The sequence below is a fragment of the Apodemus sylvaticus genome, chromosome 1 (assembly GCF_947179515.1).
Source record: "Apodemus sylvaticus chromosome 1, mApoSyl1.1, whole genome shotgun sequence".
NCBI lineage: Eukaryota > Metazoa > Chordata > Mammalia > Rodentia > Muridae > Apodemus > Apodemus sylvaticus.
Genome location: NC_067472.1, coordinates 85,662,056 through 85,675,874, shown reverse-complemented (window position 1 = coordinate 85,675,874; position 13,819 = coordinate 85,662,056). Strand labels below are relative to the sequence as shown.

The 13,819-nt window shown below is 42.9% G+C and overlaps 1 protein-coding gene across 1 annotated transcript in view; it reads left to right on the top strand.

The window, feature by feature from the left end:
- LOC127679259 (phospholipid-transporting ATPase ABCA3-like) overlaps positions 1 to 13,819 on the top strand; it is a 115,382-nt gene that overhangs the window by 39,768 nt on the left and 61,795 nt on the right. Inside the window, exons 15-18 of the mRNA XM_052174979.1 lie at positions 3,579 to 3,729; positions 4,745 to 4,843; positions 5,555 to 5,717; positions 8,308 to 8,605. Of these exons, the coding sequence (XP_052030939.1) occupies positions 3,579 to 3,729; positions 4,745 to 4,843; positions 5,555 to 5,717; positions 8,308 to 8,605 (711 nt within the window). The remainder of the gene's footprint in view (positions 1 to 3,578; positions 3,730 to 4,744; positions 4,844 to 5,554; positions 5,718 to 8,307; positions 8,606 to 13,819) is intronic.

Sequence of the window (13,819 nt, the reverse complement as noted above, 5' to 3'; positions counted from 1 at the left end):
TGAGAGAGTAGGAATGATGAATTAGAAGCTCTACATAGTGAGACCTTGTCTCAAAAAAAATATTATTCTAACATAATTTTCATTATTTCTTGTTTCTTATGCACAGACCTTCCCATGTTCTATTGCATTAGATCTGGAATGTTTTGGTTATAATTTAGACAAAACCTATCCATTTTTTCTCCCATTCTGACCCAATAAGCATATTCTGACTTGGAAAATGTTCCTTATTGACTCAATGAACATGAATATCGTATTTATTCTTTCATGTGGCTGATGATAACTGATAATTTGTCATAGGAACACAGACTTAATATATAGTTCAGTGGATGCTTATAGGTACTAATATAAAAGGTGCGCTCAAATGAATTATTAGTTATTGATGTTGAAATTATCTGTCTCAAACTAGTAAGAAATACACATTTTGCAAGATGTAGTCATTACAGTATTTGAATACATTCAGCTCACCTTTACTGGTTCTCCCATGGGTGAGCTGTTGGATCTCACTCTTGATATGCAGTATTTAATGATATCTGCAAAGCTCTCCCTTCTTATGTGTAAGAGAGCTGGTGCTCATATTTCAGTAATGAGAAATCCAAAAGGTAATTGGAAGGGATTTGGGCCTGGGTACATCTAACACCCAAGCCCACACTTTTATGTATTTAGTGCTGACTATTCACCCATCAGGGGCATAGACAACCTCTCCTTTTCCCTTCTCTAAAGAGGCATGTGGGTCTTAATAGTAAACTTCTCAGTGTCAGAAGTAGGGTAAATAATATGGCTGACTGCCATTGTACTCTTGATTGGTAAATAGAAACCAATGTTCTATAGTAAGTCATCTGGACACACACAGTTAGTACCTGACTATGTTGATTACTGATAGGGTTTTCGGTTTAAAAAGGAGCTTACAAGGGCAATGAGGACTGGGGACATGCTCAGCAGGTAAAGTCATATGTGTGGGGGACTGAGTTTGGATCCCATGCAATATTGTAATTCTGGTTGGGCATGTTGGCCCACTTGTAATTCCAGCTGCTGGGAGGTCAACACTGGAAATCCCCCTGACTAACTGGCTAGCTAGACAAGTCAAGTCTCTGAGCTCTGAGATTAAGTAAGAGATCCTGCTTCATTTTATAAGGAAGATAGTGTTCAAGGAAAGCACCTTATGTCAACCTATATCTTACATCAATGCAAATGTATATACCCATGTACACACATAAACACATATGTACATATGCACTTGTACACGTACATCCATGCACACACCATACACATACAAAAAAGCAATGAAAAATAGGTTTTTAAGAAGTGAAATAGTATATAATAAAAGAAAAATATGAAAATAAAAACTGTCTCCCCCATACTCAACAACATAAAGGTAAGCCTGGATCAGAAAGGATTCTTTTTGTTTAGGTAATGACAAATTACGTTTGAAAACCATGGAAGGGAATTACAAACAATAATGGTTTAATCTGATGTCCATCACATTGCGGAATTTAGAAGCCCTAGCAGAGAATGAAGCAGCAATCCAGCTAAAGGAGCTAAATGTTAAAACTGAGAGGGCAAGATATGGGAGGGTCTCTGTCCAGCACCACAAAGCAAAATGATAAATTGGGCAGACTGAATTTAAACATTTTGGCAAACTAGAGGTATATTTGAGTGGAGTAATCAGGAAAAAGTTATTAAAACTCCATCATTGTACTGAGATAGACTTAGAGAAGATTCTCTCAGCATATAGCACGTGTCAGCACTTCGTACACATTGGCTTGTGCTCATGAAGAGCAATGCTTGTGCGTTAGTATCTGTATCTCCCTGGTCAGGGTAGACATGAGTCTCACTGTCATCAGTCAGCTCTTTAGGTGTCCAAATGGCATTGCATTTTGCTTTATGATGTAAATTTATAGTGTGTTGATTCAGAGTTGTCTAGTCTCTGTGTGAAGAAATGGATTATTAAAAGAGTCCAACCTAGGGGAAGAGGAAAACTGAATGACTATCTGTCAAATTTGAAGAAAATTTAAACAAAACTCCTTTTTGTTGAGCATTGTGTAGGCAGACCTCACAGGTCATGGCTCTCAACACTCACCAATTACTAAGTTGCTTGGCATGTTGGGGCTCAGTTTCCCTTGCCTGAAAATTTTTTCAAAATGCTGTCTAACCTGAGAAGAGTGGGTGATCGAGCCACAGCATCTCTTGGTGTTTCTTCTGCTCTAGGACCAAAGTTTTGCCATTTGTTCCCACAGTCAGGGACAGCTATGTAAGATACATTTCCACTGGACTCCAGTGACTTTGTTTCTCAATTGTGGATAATTTTCTGTATTTGCAAAATCCAGAATAAGCCCTAACATCTGTTACACTCATTCAGACACATTCCACTGTGACTTCTTCAGTCAGCCTTTGCTGATCCTGGCTAAAGTTTAATGACTTCATTGACACATCATTTTGGATTGCCCATCCATGAACAATTGATGTTTCTCCCCTTTGTGCTTATATTGTTTAGCACATGTACAGTTTCCTAACTAATCCAATTCTGCTCTATTCCTTCACAGGCCACTAGGGTTTTCACATGTTTGGCCTATCTCAAACCATCCTTAGGCTCTAAATCATGCCTAGCTTATAATATGTTCTCAGTTAGTATGCATTAAATCATCAACTAATGTGTATCTTTGTTCTCTAAGCTACTGCTTACCATTTTAGCAGGAGAGTACTTATAGAGAATATCTTCTGTAGTTCCCCAGATCTGATCTGTAACTTATATTGCTCTTCACTCTGGTCTCTGAGAGCAGTAGGTGGTAGCTATTGTAATATTATTCCTTAAAAGGTTGGGGATTAAACAGCTCAATGGAAGATAACTTGCCTCATATGCTCATGGCCAGGGGTTCAATCCCATACAACACATGTGCACGTGTGCGCGCGCACGCACACACACACAAATACACTTCCTTCCTTAGACCTATAAGCCCACTACACTTTATTCTCTGTGTGTAACCAGAATATCAGAACCCACTGCTACCTGACATTTGCAGAAGTCACTGATCATTTCATTGCTGGGATTTAAATCTTGTAAACCTTCATTTATTCAGTCAACAACTATCTGAGAACATGGCAGATTAAATAGCCTCAAAATCTCTCTAACATTTTATCTCTAGCTATCAGGTTACACAGAAGGGGTAGCCAGGGGCATGACAACAGTAAGTCCTGAGATGCCATCCTGTTCAAGTGGACTCAGGACATCACTGCTTCTCTTATTACCAGCCCCTCTTCTTCCTCCCCCCTCTGGATATGTGGGTTTGGGCCATGTAAGTTAAGTTAGTTCCTTTGGTTTCAACCTTGTACTTCACCAGGGGCATCAGAGCCTGGGAACAGGGGATCACTCAGAATAAGCTAAGCATTAACAGCTCTGGGTGCTAAGTTCTTAGTGACATGTGCAACTGTTTGACAGTACAGCATGCACATGTGTCTTTTTATTAAAGAATGCCGAAGTGCCTTATCACATGTAGCTACTAGACCTGAACAGTGGAGATTAAGCATGCTTTAGCTGAGAATATTGAGTGGCTTCATTTGACCTTCTCAATGGATCTTTTCAGGTGTGGGGTATCACCTAGTCATAGTGAAGACTCCTGACAGTGATGATGAAAAAATCTCCCAGCTGATTAAGGATTACATACCAACTGCCAAGATGGAGGCCAATGTTGCAGCTGAGCTGTCATTTATCCTGCCCAAGGAGCACACACACAGGCAAGGATCCAGACGTGCTACACGATGGTGTTGCGTTACCAGAAACCACTATGACCTTTCCGGGTTTCTTTAGGCTTGGTGAACAGATCCTTGCCACTTGTCTTTTGAAACACTCGAGTGCATTTGCTCTCTAAGATTTCAGTAATTGTACTGAAGGATGCCAAAAGAAGGTAGCGACCATAAGATCTTCACATCAATATATTGAAAACTGGCATTGATTATTGATAAGACACTATATAGGGCACTATATTGGTACAATTTTTTCTTCTTGGAGAGTAGACAAATGGATTTATTTTGTTGCATAAAAAGGGTTTTAAATGTTCTCTCAATTTTAAGATATATTAGTATATATGTATAGATGTATTTAGTGCATTGTGATGCCTTAATAGGTGCTTGTTATAGAGTGATCAAATTAAGAAATTAATAAATACATTGCCTCATATACTAATTTTGCCAAAAAAAAATCAGAAGTATATAATACATCAGATTTATAGACCCATTCTGTGCTAGGGATCAGTGAAGTTTAGTGCTCCTACTAACTGGGAATTTATACTCCACCACCAACATTTGCTCAAGATTGCTCAAGCTCCTCTGGTTTGGGGATGAACAGTTTCCATTCAGTCTCTAACGTCTGTGATTTTTCTTTCATTTTTCTGCTTGGGTGTCTTATACTTCTTATTAGTTTATAAGTATTCATTCTGTTTACGTGTGTTCCTTTACAGGACCTACAGTATGTAGTGAGTAAATTAAATCTAAACTAGCAGGGAAAGCAGAAAGTCAATATATATGGAAAGTTAACCATGTTTTTATTAGAAAACCAGGGAGCAGTTTGCTGTAGCAACTCTCTGGTGTATCCTCCTTCTGGCTTCCCACATTCATGATTTGTCAGGGCCCTTGGAAACCACCAACATCACAAGAATTTCCATGCCACATGAATTGCACTGCTCAGGGAAATCAGCCAAGAACAGATAAACGCATGTATGTTTGTGCAGATGATATCTCCACTATCTTGCAGGTTTGCAGAACTTTTTACAGACCTAGAAGAAAGACAAGAAGAGCTGGGAATCTCCGGCTTTGGTGTCTCCATGACTACCATGGACGAGGTTTTCTTCAAGTGAGTAACAATGTACAAATAAGGTCAGAGAAACCCTCCCAACTCCCCAGGGCTATACTTCATTTTGAAAGCAATTCTCATTCATCTCAGGCTACATAAGGGGCAAGCAGCAACCTTAGAGTATTAGGAATGAAACCCTGAGTCCCTTACCTATGTCAGGTGACTTCATGTGTGCTCCAGTTTCCAGTATCCTGTCTTTAGACTTGTCTTTGTTCTCACAAGTCTTCTCGATCATCATGCCACATGGAGGCAGCTTCTAAAGCACCACACTGCCCCAGAAGCCCATTACATCTTCTTATACTGTGATTTCTGTTTTTCTGTATAGCATTTCTACTTTATATTCACACACACAGATTCTACTTTATAGAATCATAAACCAAGGAGGACAAATTAACCATGTAGTCATTTGCTTTGTAAAGTAATCTGTTTATTTATTTAGTGTGGAAAATTTAGAAAAACATATTAGACTTCTATAGAATTAGAAGTACTATAAAAATAAGATTGCAATTACCACTAAAATTTTTGTTAAATGTAGGACATTTAATAACCATTTTATCCTAAAAACAAGAGATACATTGTCTTGGAACCACACACAGACACACACACACACAAACACACACACACACACACACACACACATATCAACTCTCTTTTTCTCTCTCTCTCTCTCTCTGTGTGTGTCTGTGTATCTGTGTGTGTCTGTGTGTGTAGGGTCAGTAATCTGGAAGATTTGAAGTTGAACACCGAGATTTCTCAGTCATCTTCCACAGTGAACGAAAGCCAAAATGAAGACAACCAGAACATGAATGTGCCCAGAAATTTTGAGCGAGCAAGTTACTCAAGAAGACATTTTGGTTCTTCATTCAATGCCGGGGTGAGCACTTTTCCCAAGAATATAATGCTAGCATATTTGGAGAGAGTGAAAGAAGACACTTAAGTTTATGAGCTAATTCAGAAGAGTTTCGAGGTTCTTAGAGCAAGCCCATTCACACAGGGAAACATTTGTAAGGAAATTCCCTTAATTTTCTAACTTGGTCGTAAAATAGTGAAGGTTAAAAAACAGGTCAATTACTTGATTACATTTACTTTCTTATTATGTTATATATATATATATCAGAGAACAACCTTGAAGAATAAATTCTCTCCTTCCACCCATCGTGTGGGCTCTGGATATCCAGCTCAGGTCACTTGGTTTTGCGGCATGCATGTTGACCCACTAAGTCATCTTGCCAGCCTAGACTTTACTTTCACACTTGGTCTTCCTCATGGGGTTGATTTTAGTTTTCAGAACTGTCAGTTCATTCTGAGCTGAAGAAGAACACTGGTTCAAATGATTATAGTCACTACTCACATGCACAAAGGACATTTCAATCTGGCAGTGGCTGAGTCACAGAATCCCTTCATCACCCTGGGGCTGCTACCTCATAGTCTAACGTTTGTTGTTGCTCTCCTGATTTATCTTCCATATAAACTTTTGCATATGTGTGCAGAAGAGATTCTTTGATCATGGGTATATTTGTCCAAGTCTCTCAGAAGCACTTCTTACACTTTCCCATGGGACTTGGGAGCTTGTGAAGCAGAGTATTGTCTATGAGTGTCTAGAATTTTGAGTTGGAATCGTGATTTCCCACTGTCCATAACTGGATGGTTGTCTTTGGTCAGGCAGAGCTATCACGGATAATACTGTTTCAGGGGGCTGAACATACTCAAGCACACCCTGTGTCAAATGGAAGGAGCCCCACCTTGTCACCTCCTCTCCATACTCATTCCAGTTTCTTCCTTGAGTGTAAACATAAGACAAACTGTGGGGCATTTCTGCTGTTCTGCTTTCCTTTCATTTTAGAGCTCGAGGTCAGAGATGGCAGGTGAGTCTGGAAAAGGTGATCACTGGACTAAAACACTCCTTAATTTGTCATTCAAGAAATATATATAAGAACCAGTCTCCTAAAAAGCAGAGCTGTCTTCTTCTCGTCATGAGCATGATGGGAGCGAATGGCTCTCACTTCAAACTTACCTTATTTCTAGTTAAAGACGGCACCAGTGTGGTTTCTTTTATTAAGGAATACTGGTTGATTAGGGATATTTTCCTACTCTGAATAATGGGATGTAAAAGGGTTGGGAGAATAAAATAAATGTATTTTAAAATTGCAATGTGCTTAACATGCTCTCCTTTGGCTCTCAGACACTTTTTCTAAAGATGTGTGCATATATATATATATATATATATATATATATATATATATATATTTTATATATTCTTTGTTTACAATCCAAAAGCTTTCCCATTTCCCAGTTCCCCCCTCCCCATATGTCCCATAAGTCCTCTTCTCTCCACCCATTCTCCTATCTTTCCTCCTCCCTTTTCTCTGTCCCGGTACTCCCCTACAATGCTGGATCAAGCCTTTCCAGGATTAGGGCCCTCTTCTTCCTTCTTCATGGGAATCATTTGATATGCTAATTGTATCTTCAGTATTCAGAGCTTCGGGGCTAATTAATATCCACTTATCAATGATTGCATTCCATGTGTATTCTTTTGTGATTGCATTACCTCGCTTAGGATGATATTTTCCAGTTCCATCCATTTGCCTAAAAAATTCATGAATTCATTGTTTTTAATTGCCGAATAGTACTCCATTGTGTATATATACCACATTTTCTGTATCCATTCCTCCATTGAGGGATATCTGGGTTCTTTCCAGCTTCTGGCTATTATAAATAAGGCTGCTATGAACATAGTGGAGCATGTGTCCTTGTTGCATGCTGGGGAATCCTCTGGGCATATGCCCAGGAGAGGTATAGCAGGGTCCTCTGGAAGTGTCATGTCCAGTCTTCTTAGGAACCGCTAGACTGATTTCCATAGTGGTTGTACCATCTTACAATCCCACCAGCAGTGAAAGAGTGTTCCTCTTTCTCCACATCCTTGCCAACACCTGCTGTCTCCTGAGTTTTTAACCTTAGCCATTCTGACTGAAGTGAAGGGTTCCATTATTTAACTGAAAAACAAAACACAGTCAACTGGAAACTGCCCCTCCAAGTTTGAAAAACTAGACAAAATTATATATTCATGTACACTTCCAAATAGGTCAAGAGAAAACATACTGGGTGCATTGCAGTTTTAAACTAAATTCTTCTGATCCCTGACATCCTATAACCCTGTAGATTGTTGAGACCTGGCCATAGAAATTTGATGTGAACTGTAATGTTGAAGGATGGCATTTAATATAAGAATGGATGTGGTGTTCTGCCAAGTGGCATAATGAACATGCCAATGACAATTATCCTTTGGGGACTTTCATAATACTGAAGTTAGGTGCCAAGCTTCAATGCATTCAGAGATCACAATGTACCTGGCCTGCCAGCTGGTCTCTTCCCTCTGCATGTCCATCATCACAGCTGAAGACATTTGTTCTGGCAATTTCTATCAAGGTGTGTGCACTGTAACCCTGCCTTCTCTCCTCTTGCAGTGTTCTCTTTACATGCAGCAGTTCCGAGCCATGTTCATCAAAAGGGTGATGTTCTCTTGGCGCAACTGGAAACTGCTGCTGTTGCAGCTGCTGGCACTTCTGGGTCTCATGTATCTTCTGATGAAAGGAATAAGCTTCTCCGCACCTGAGCAGCCTGCCAGGGTGATGGACTTGGAGCAGTATGGCGAGACCACTATCCCTTTCTCAGTTTCTGGAGATCCTCATTTGACCCGAATTCTCACCAAAAATCTTGAGATCATGTTCAACTCTAAAAAACAAAAAATTCATGAAGTGCAAGGTAAGTCTCTTACAAACAGAGGAATAGTGCCTACAGATGAAGATCCACTTATATCAATTTGAAAGGAAGGTCTTAACTGGAAAGTTCAGCTCTTTGTTTCTCTCCCCTCCCCTCCCCTCCCCTCCCCTCCCTTCCTCTCCTCTCCTTTCCCCTCTCCTCCTCTCCTCTCCTTTCCCCTCCCCTCCCCTCCTCTCCTCTCCTCTCCCCTCCCCTCCTCTCTTCTCCTCTCCTCTCCCCTCCCATCCTCTCTTCTCCTTTCCCCTCCCCCTTCCTCTCCTCTCTCCTCCCCTCCCCTCCTCTCCTTTCCCCTCCTCCTCCCCTCCCTTCTTCTCCTCTCCCCTCCCCTCCCTTCTTCTCCTCCTCCCCTCCCTTCCTCTCCTCTCCCCTCCCCTCCCCTCCTCTCCTCTCCCCTCCTCTTCCCCTCCCTTCTTCTCCTCTCTCCTCCCCTCCCTTCTTCTCCTCCTCCCTTCCCTTCCTCTCCTCTCCTCTCCCCTCCCTCCTCTCCCCTCCTCCTCCCCTCCCCTCCCCTCTCCTCTTCCTCTCCTCCCCTTCCCTCCTCTCCTCTTCCTTCCTCCTCCCCTCCTCTCCTCTCCTCTGCCCTCCCCTTCCCTCCCCTCTTCCCCTCTTCTCTTCCCCTTTCCTCCCCTCCTCCCCTCCCCTGCCCTCTCCTCCTCCCCTTCCCCCTCCTCTCCTCCCCTTTCCCCTCCCCTCCTCCCCTCTCCTTTTCCTTCCTGCCTTTTCTTCCCCCCTTTCTTTTATCTTGTAATCAATTTTACAAAGTCAGCCAGTCTGAGAAAAGAACCATCCTTCAAGGCCATTATTATTATTGGCGATACTCTGAAGTATATTATTATTGGGGTACTCTGAAGGATATTATTATTGGGATACTCTGAAGTATATTATTATTGGGGTACTCTGAAGGGCGGAGGGTCATGATGAGATGAGCAATGATGAGATGTTTAGGGAAAGGAAGACATTAGAAGCAGGCACATATCAGGAGTCTGGAAAAGGGGACATCTAAGGAAGACTTTAAGCCACATGCTCTTCTTTTTGTTTTACAAAAAGAAACAAAAGGAACAAGGGAGCATCTGTTAGAAGGCAAGACATTCTCTTTTTTTTATTTGATATATTTTTTATTTACATTACAAATGATTTCCCTTTTCTGGCCCCCCACTCCCCGAAAGTCACATAAGCCCCCTTACCTCCCCCTATTCTCCCACCCACCCCTTCCCACGTCCCTGTTCTGGTTTTGCCCTATACTGCTACACTGAGTCTTTCCAGAACAAGGGGCCACTCCTCCGTTCTTCTTGTACCTCATTTGATGTGTGGATTATGTTTTGGGTATTCCAGTTTTCCAGGCTAATATCCACTTATTAGTGAGTGCATACCATGATTGATCTTTTGAGACTGGTTTACCTCACTTAGTATGATGTTCTCCAGCTCCATCCATTTGTCTAAGAATTTCATGAACTCATTGTTTCTAATGGCTGAAAAGTACTCCATTGTGTATATATACCACATTTTTTTTTTTTGCATCCATTCTTCTGTTGAGGGATACCTGGGTTCTTTCCAGCTTCTGGCTATTATAAATAGGGCTGCTATGAACATAGTGGAGCATGTATCCTTATTACATGCTGGGGAATCCTCTGGGTATGTGCTCAGAAGTGGTATAGCAGGATCTTTTGGAAGTGAGGTGCCCAGTTTTCTGAGGAACCGCCAGATTGATTTCCAGAGTGGTTGTACCAATTTGCAACCCCACCAGCAGTGGAGGAGTGTTCTTCTTTCTCCACACCCTCGCCAGCACCTGCTGTGTCCTGAATTTTTAATCTTAGCCATTCTGACTGGTGTAAGGTGAAATCTCAGGGTTGTTTTGATTTGCATTTCTCTGATGACTAATGAAGTTGAGCATTTTTTTTTAAGATGCTTCTCAGCCATCTGAAGTTCTTCAGGTGAAATTTCTTTGTTTAGCTCTGTACCCCATTTTTTTGTTTCCTTGCTGTTTGGTTTTTGCTTTTATTCTTTGTGTAACCTAGATATTACTTATTTGCCAGATGAATAGTTGGAGGAGACGTTCTCCCGTTCTTCAGAGAGCGTCTCCATTCAGTCAACACCCCTTTTGCAGCTCAGAAGTCTACTAGGTCTACAAGATCCCACCTGCCAAGCATTGGCTCTATATTCTGAGCAACTGCAGTCCTAGCCAAGAAATCATTACCTATACCCACACCTTGAAGTAGTTTCTCCCACTCTTTCCTGTTTTAGCATTTAAGTCTTAAGTTTAGAGCTACTTTTTATGCAGGGTGAAAAGAAGGATTTAACCTCCTTCTCCTACATGTAGTTATGCCGCTTCTCTAACGCCATTTGTTAAAGAGGCTTTCTTCTCTCTACTGTTTGGAGAACTTTTGTGAAAGTTGGGTGGTTGTAGCTGCATGGATTTATATATAGGACCTGTGGTACATTGATCTGCATGTTTGTGTTTGTGCCAGCACTGTGCCTTTAGTTTTGTTACTATAGCTCTGTATCGCACCATGAAATGAGAAATGGTGACACCTCCAAATTATTTTTTTTTCTTTTTGCTTAATATTGCTTTGGCTTTCAAAGTCTTCCAAATGGTTTGCTGCATGTTTCTTAGAAGAGTGACATAGAAATTTGGGTGAGAACTTCAGGGACTCTCTAGATTGCTTTGGTAAGACAGCCATTTTTCACAGCATTGGTTGTTCTAACCCATGAACAAGGAAGAGATAGTTAATATTAATTTTCAGTTGAGTAGGACCTGAAATCACTTCAGAGATGAGCACCCAGGCACACCTGGGAGAGATTATTTAGCCTGAGGGGTTGTGTTATTTAACTGAGGTAGAGACAGTCATTCTAAAAGTACTTGACAGCATTTCTGGGGCCTGGGCTCAAGTGCAGTGAAAGGGTTGGGAAAGCTAGCGTCAGCACTCCTCAAACAACGCTTGGTTGTGACGTCATCAGCTGTGTCCACTCTGCCCTCCCCTCTATAGTGGACTGCCCTCAACCATGAGCCCGAATAAACCTGTTCCCCACTAAGTTACTTCTCTCAGGCTCTTTGTCACAGCATCAAGAAATACGCAAGGCGAGGGGGAAGAGGGCAGCGGCGGCGGTGGCAGCAGTGCAGCAGTGGCTAGTCCAGCTGAAGGGCCATCAGCAGTGGAACCAAGGCGACACAGGGTCCAGTTAGGCCCTGCGCCCACGACCACTGACCTTCGCTGACCAGCCGGGCGGCAAGCAGCTGCAGTTCTGCGGAGCCTTTCGCTGCACGGAAGCCACTTCAGAACTCGGCTTCCCACCAGTCAGGAGAGACTCACCTCCATCTTGATTTCGGACTCCAGAGATCGGACAGACTGAGGTACACAAACATAATCCGAGGCCAACACCGCAGGGGTCTGAGCCTGATGGGCATTGGCCTGCGCCCAGGCCCTGGGCTGTTCGGGTAGCCATCGGGGTGCCAACCCAGCCAGGAGGTTTTTTTGCCCTGGCCGGCGCACGTGCCGCCATTTTGCCTACAGGACCCAGAGTGCTCGGGAGGGCAGAGACGGCTAACAAGCATAGCCTGAGGCTAACAAAACGGGGGTCTAGGCCCCAAAAGGCACAGGACTGACCCCAAGAACTGGGCGGCTTGGTGGGCCATCTGTGTGTCAACCCGCCCAGGAGATTGTTAGCACAGCAGACTCTCCCAGTGCTTTCGGGGAGTGCGGACGCACACACCGGCCATCCGGGTCACCTGGCAGACCCAATTAACAGTCATAGCCCTAGGGGAACTTTGCTCGGACCTTGGCCTCCCAGGCTTTTGCCTGGACTCAGGGACTGGGCGGCCAAGCTAACCTTGTGTGCGCCAGCCTGGTTGGGGAATCGGCTGCCCAGCGGAGTGAGCGGAACACAGGGGAGATCACAGCAGCATACACCTTCGGCGCTCCCTGGGGGTGCACACGGGCTCCATCTGGTCCACAGACACAATCTGGGGCAAGGCCTCAGGCGGAAGCCCTCAGCTCAACTCTCTCCGCTTCAGATCAGCCTGGGTGGTTGCACCACATCTCCAGGTCCCTCAAGAGGCTAGCGGGGGCTTCCGGGCGGCCAGCTGGGAGAAGTCGGTTTGCTCCGGTAAATCCTGCAGGCCCCAGCAGGAGCCTTCAGGTGCCTGCTTCGGGATCTGAACAGCCTGGACAGCAGCACCCTGTCTACAGGCAGTGCAGGGTGTAAGCTGTGCACCAGAGGCCAATGGGGAAGGGGCAGATTGCACTGGTGAGTCCAGCACTGACAAGACCAAGTAACACCAGTGAGAGCTAGATGGCAAAAGGCAAACACAGGAACATCGCTAACAGAAATCAAGGCAATATGGCAACATCTGAACCCAATTCTCCTCTACCAGCATGTCCTGGATACCCCATCACACCAGTAAAACAAGATTTGGATTTAAAATCACTGGTCATGATGCTGGTACAGGAACACACGAAGGACATACTTAAAGAAATTCAGGAGAAAATGGATCAAAAGTTAGAAGCCCTTGCAAGGGAAACACAAAAATCACTGAAAGAAATCCAGGAGAATACAAAAGCCAACAAGGAGGAAATGCAAAAAACACTTAAAGAAATACAGGAGAACTTTGGTCAACAGGCTGAGGTCATGAAAGACGAAACACAAAAATCTCTTAAAGAAATACAGGAGAACTTTGGTCAACAGGCTGAGGTCATGAAAGAGGAAACACAAAAATCTCTTAAAGAATTACAGGAAAGCACAAACAAGCAAGTGAAGGAGCTAAGCAAAACCATCCAGGATCTAAAATCAGAAGTAGAAACAACTAAGAAAACTCAAAGGGAGACAACTTTGGAGATAGAAAGCCTTGGGAAGAAATCAGGGGACAGAGATACAAATATCAACAACAGAATACAAGAAATAGAAGAAAGAATCTCAGATACTGAAGATTCCATAGAAACAATAGACTCAACAGTTAAAGAAAATGCAAAATGCAAAAAGCTTGTAACCCAAAATATCCAGGAAATCCAGGACACAATGAGAAGACCAAACCTAAGGATTATAGGCATAGATGAGCGTGAAGATTTACAACTTAAAGGGCCAGCAAATATCTTCAATAAAATTATGGAAGAAAAGTTCCCTAACCTAAAGAGAGAGATGCCCATGAATATACAAGAAGCCTACAGAACTCCAAACAGACTGGACCAGAACAGAAATACTTCC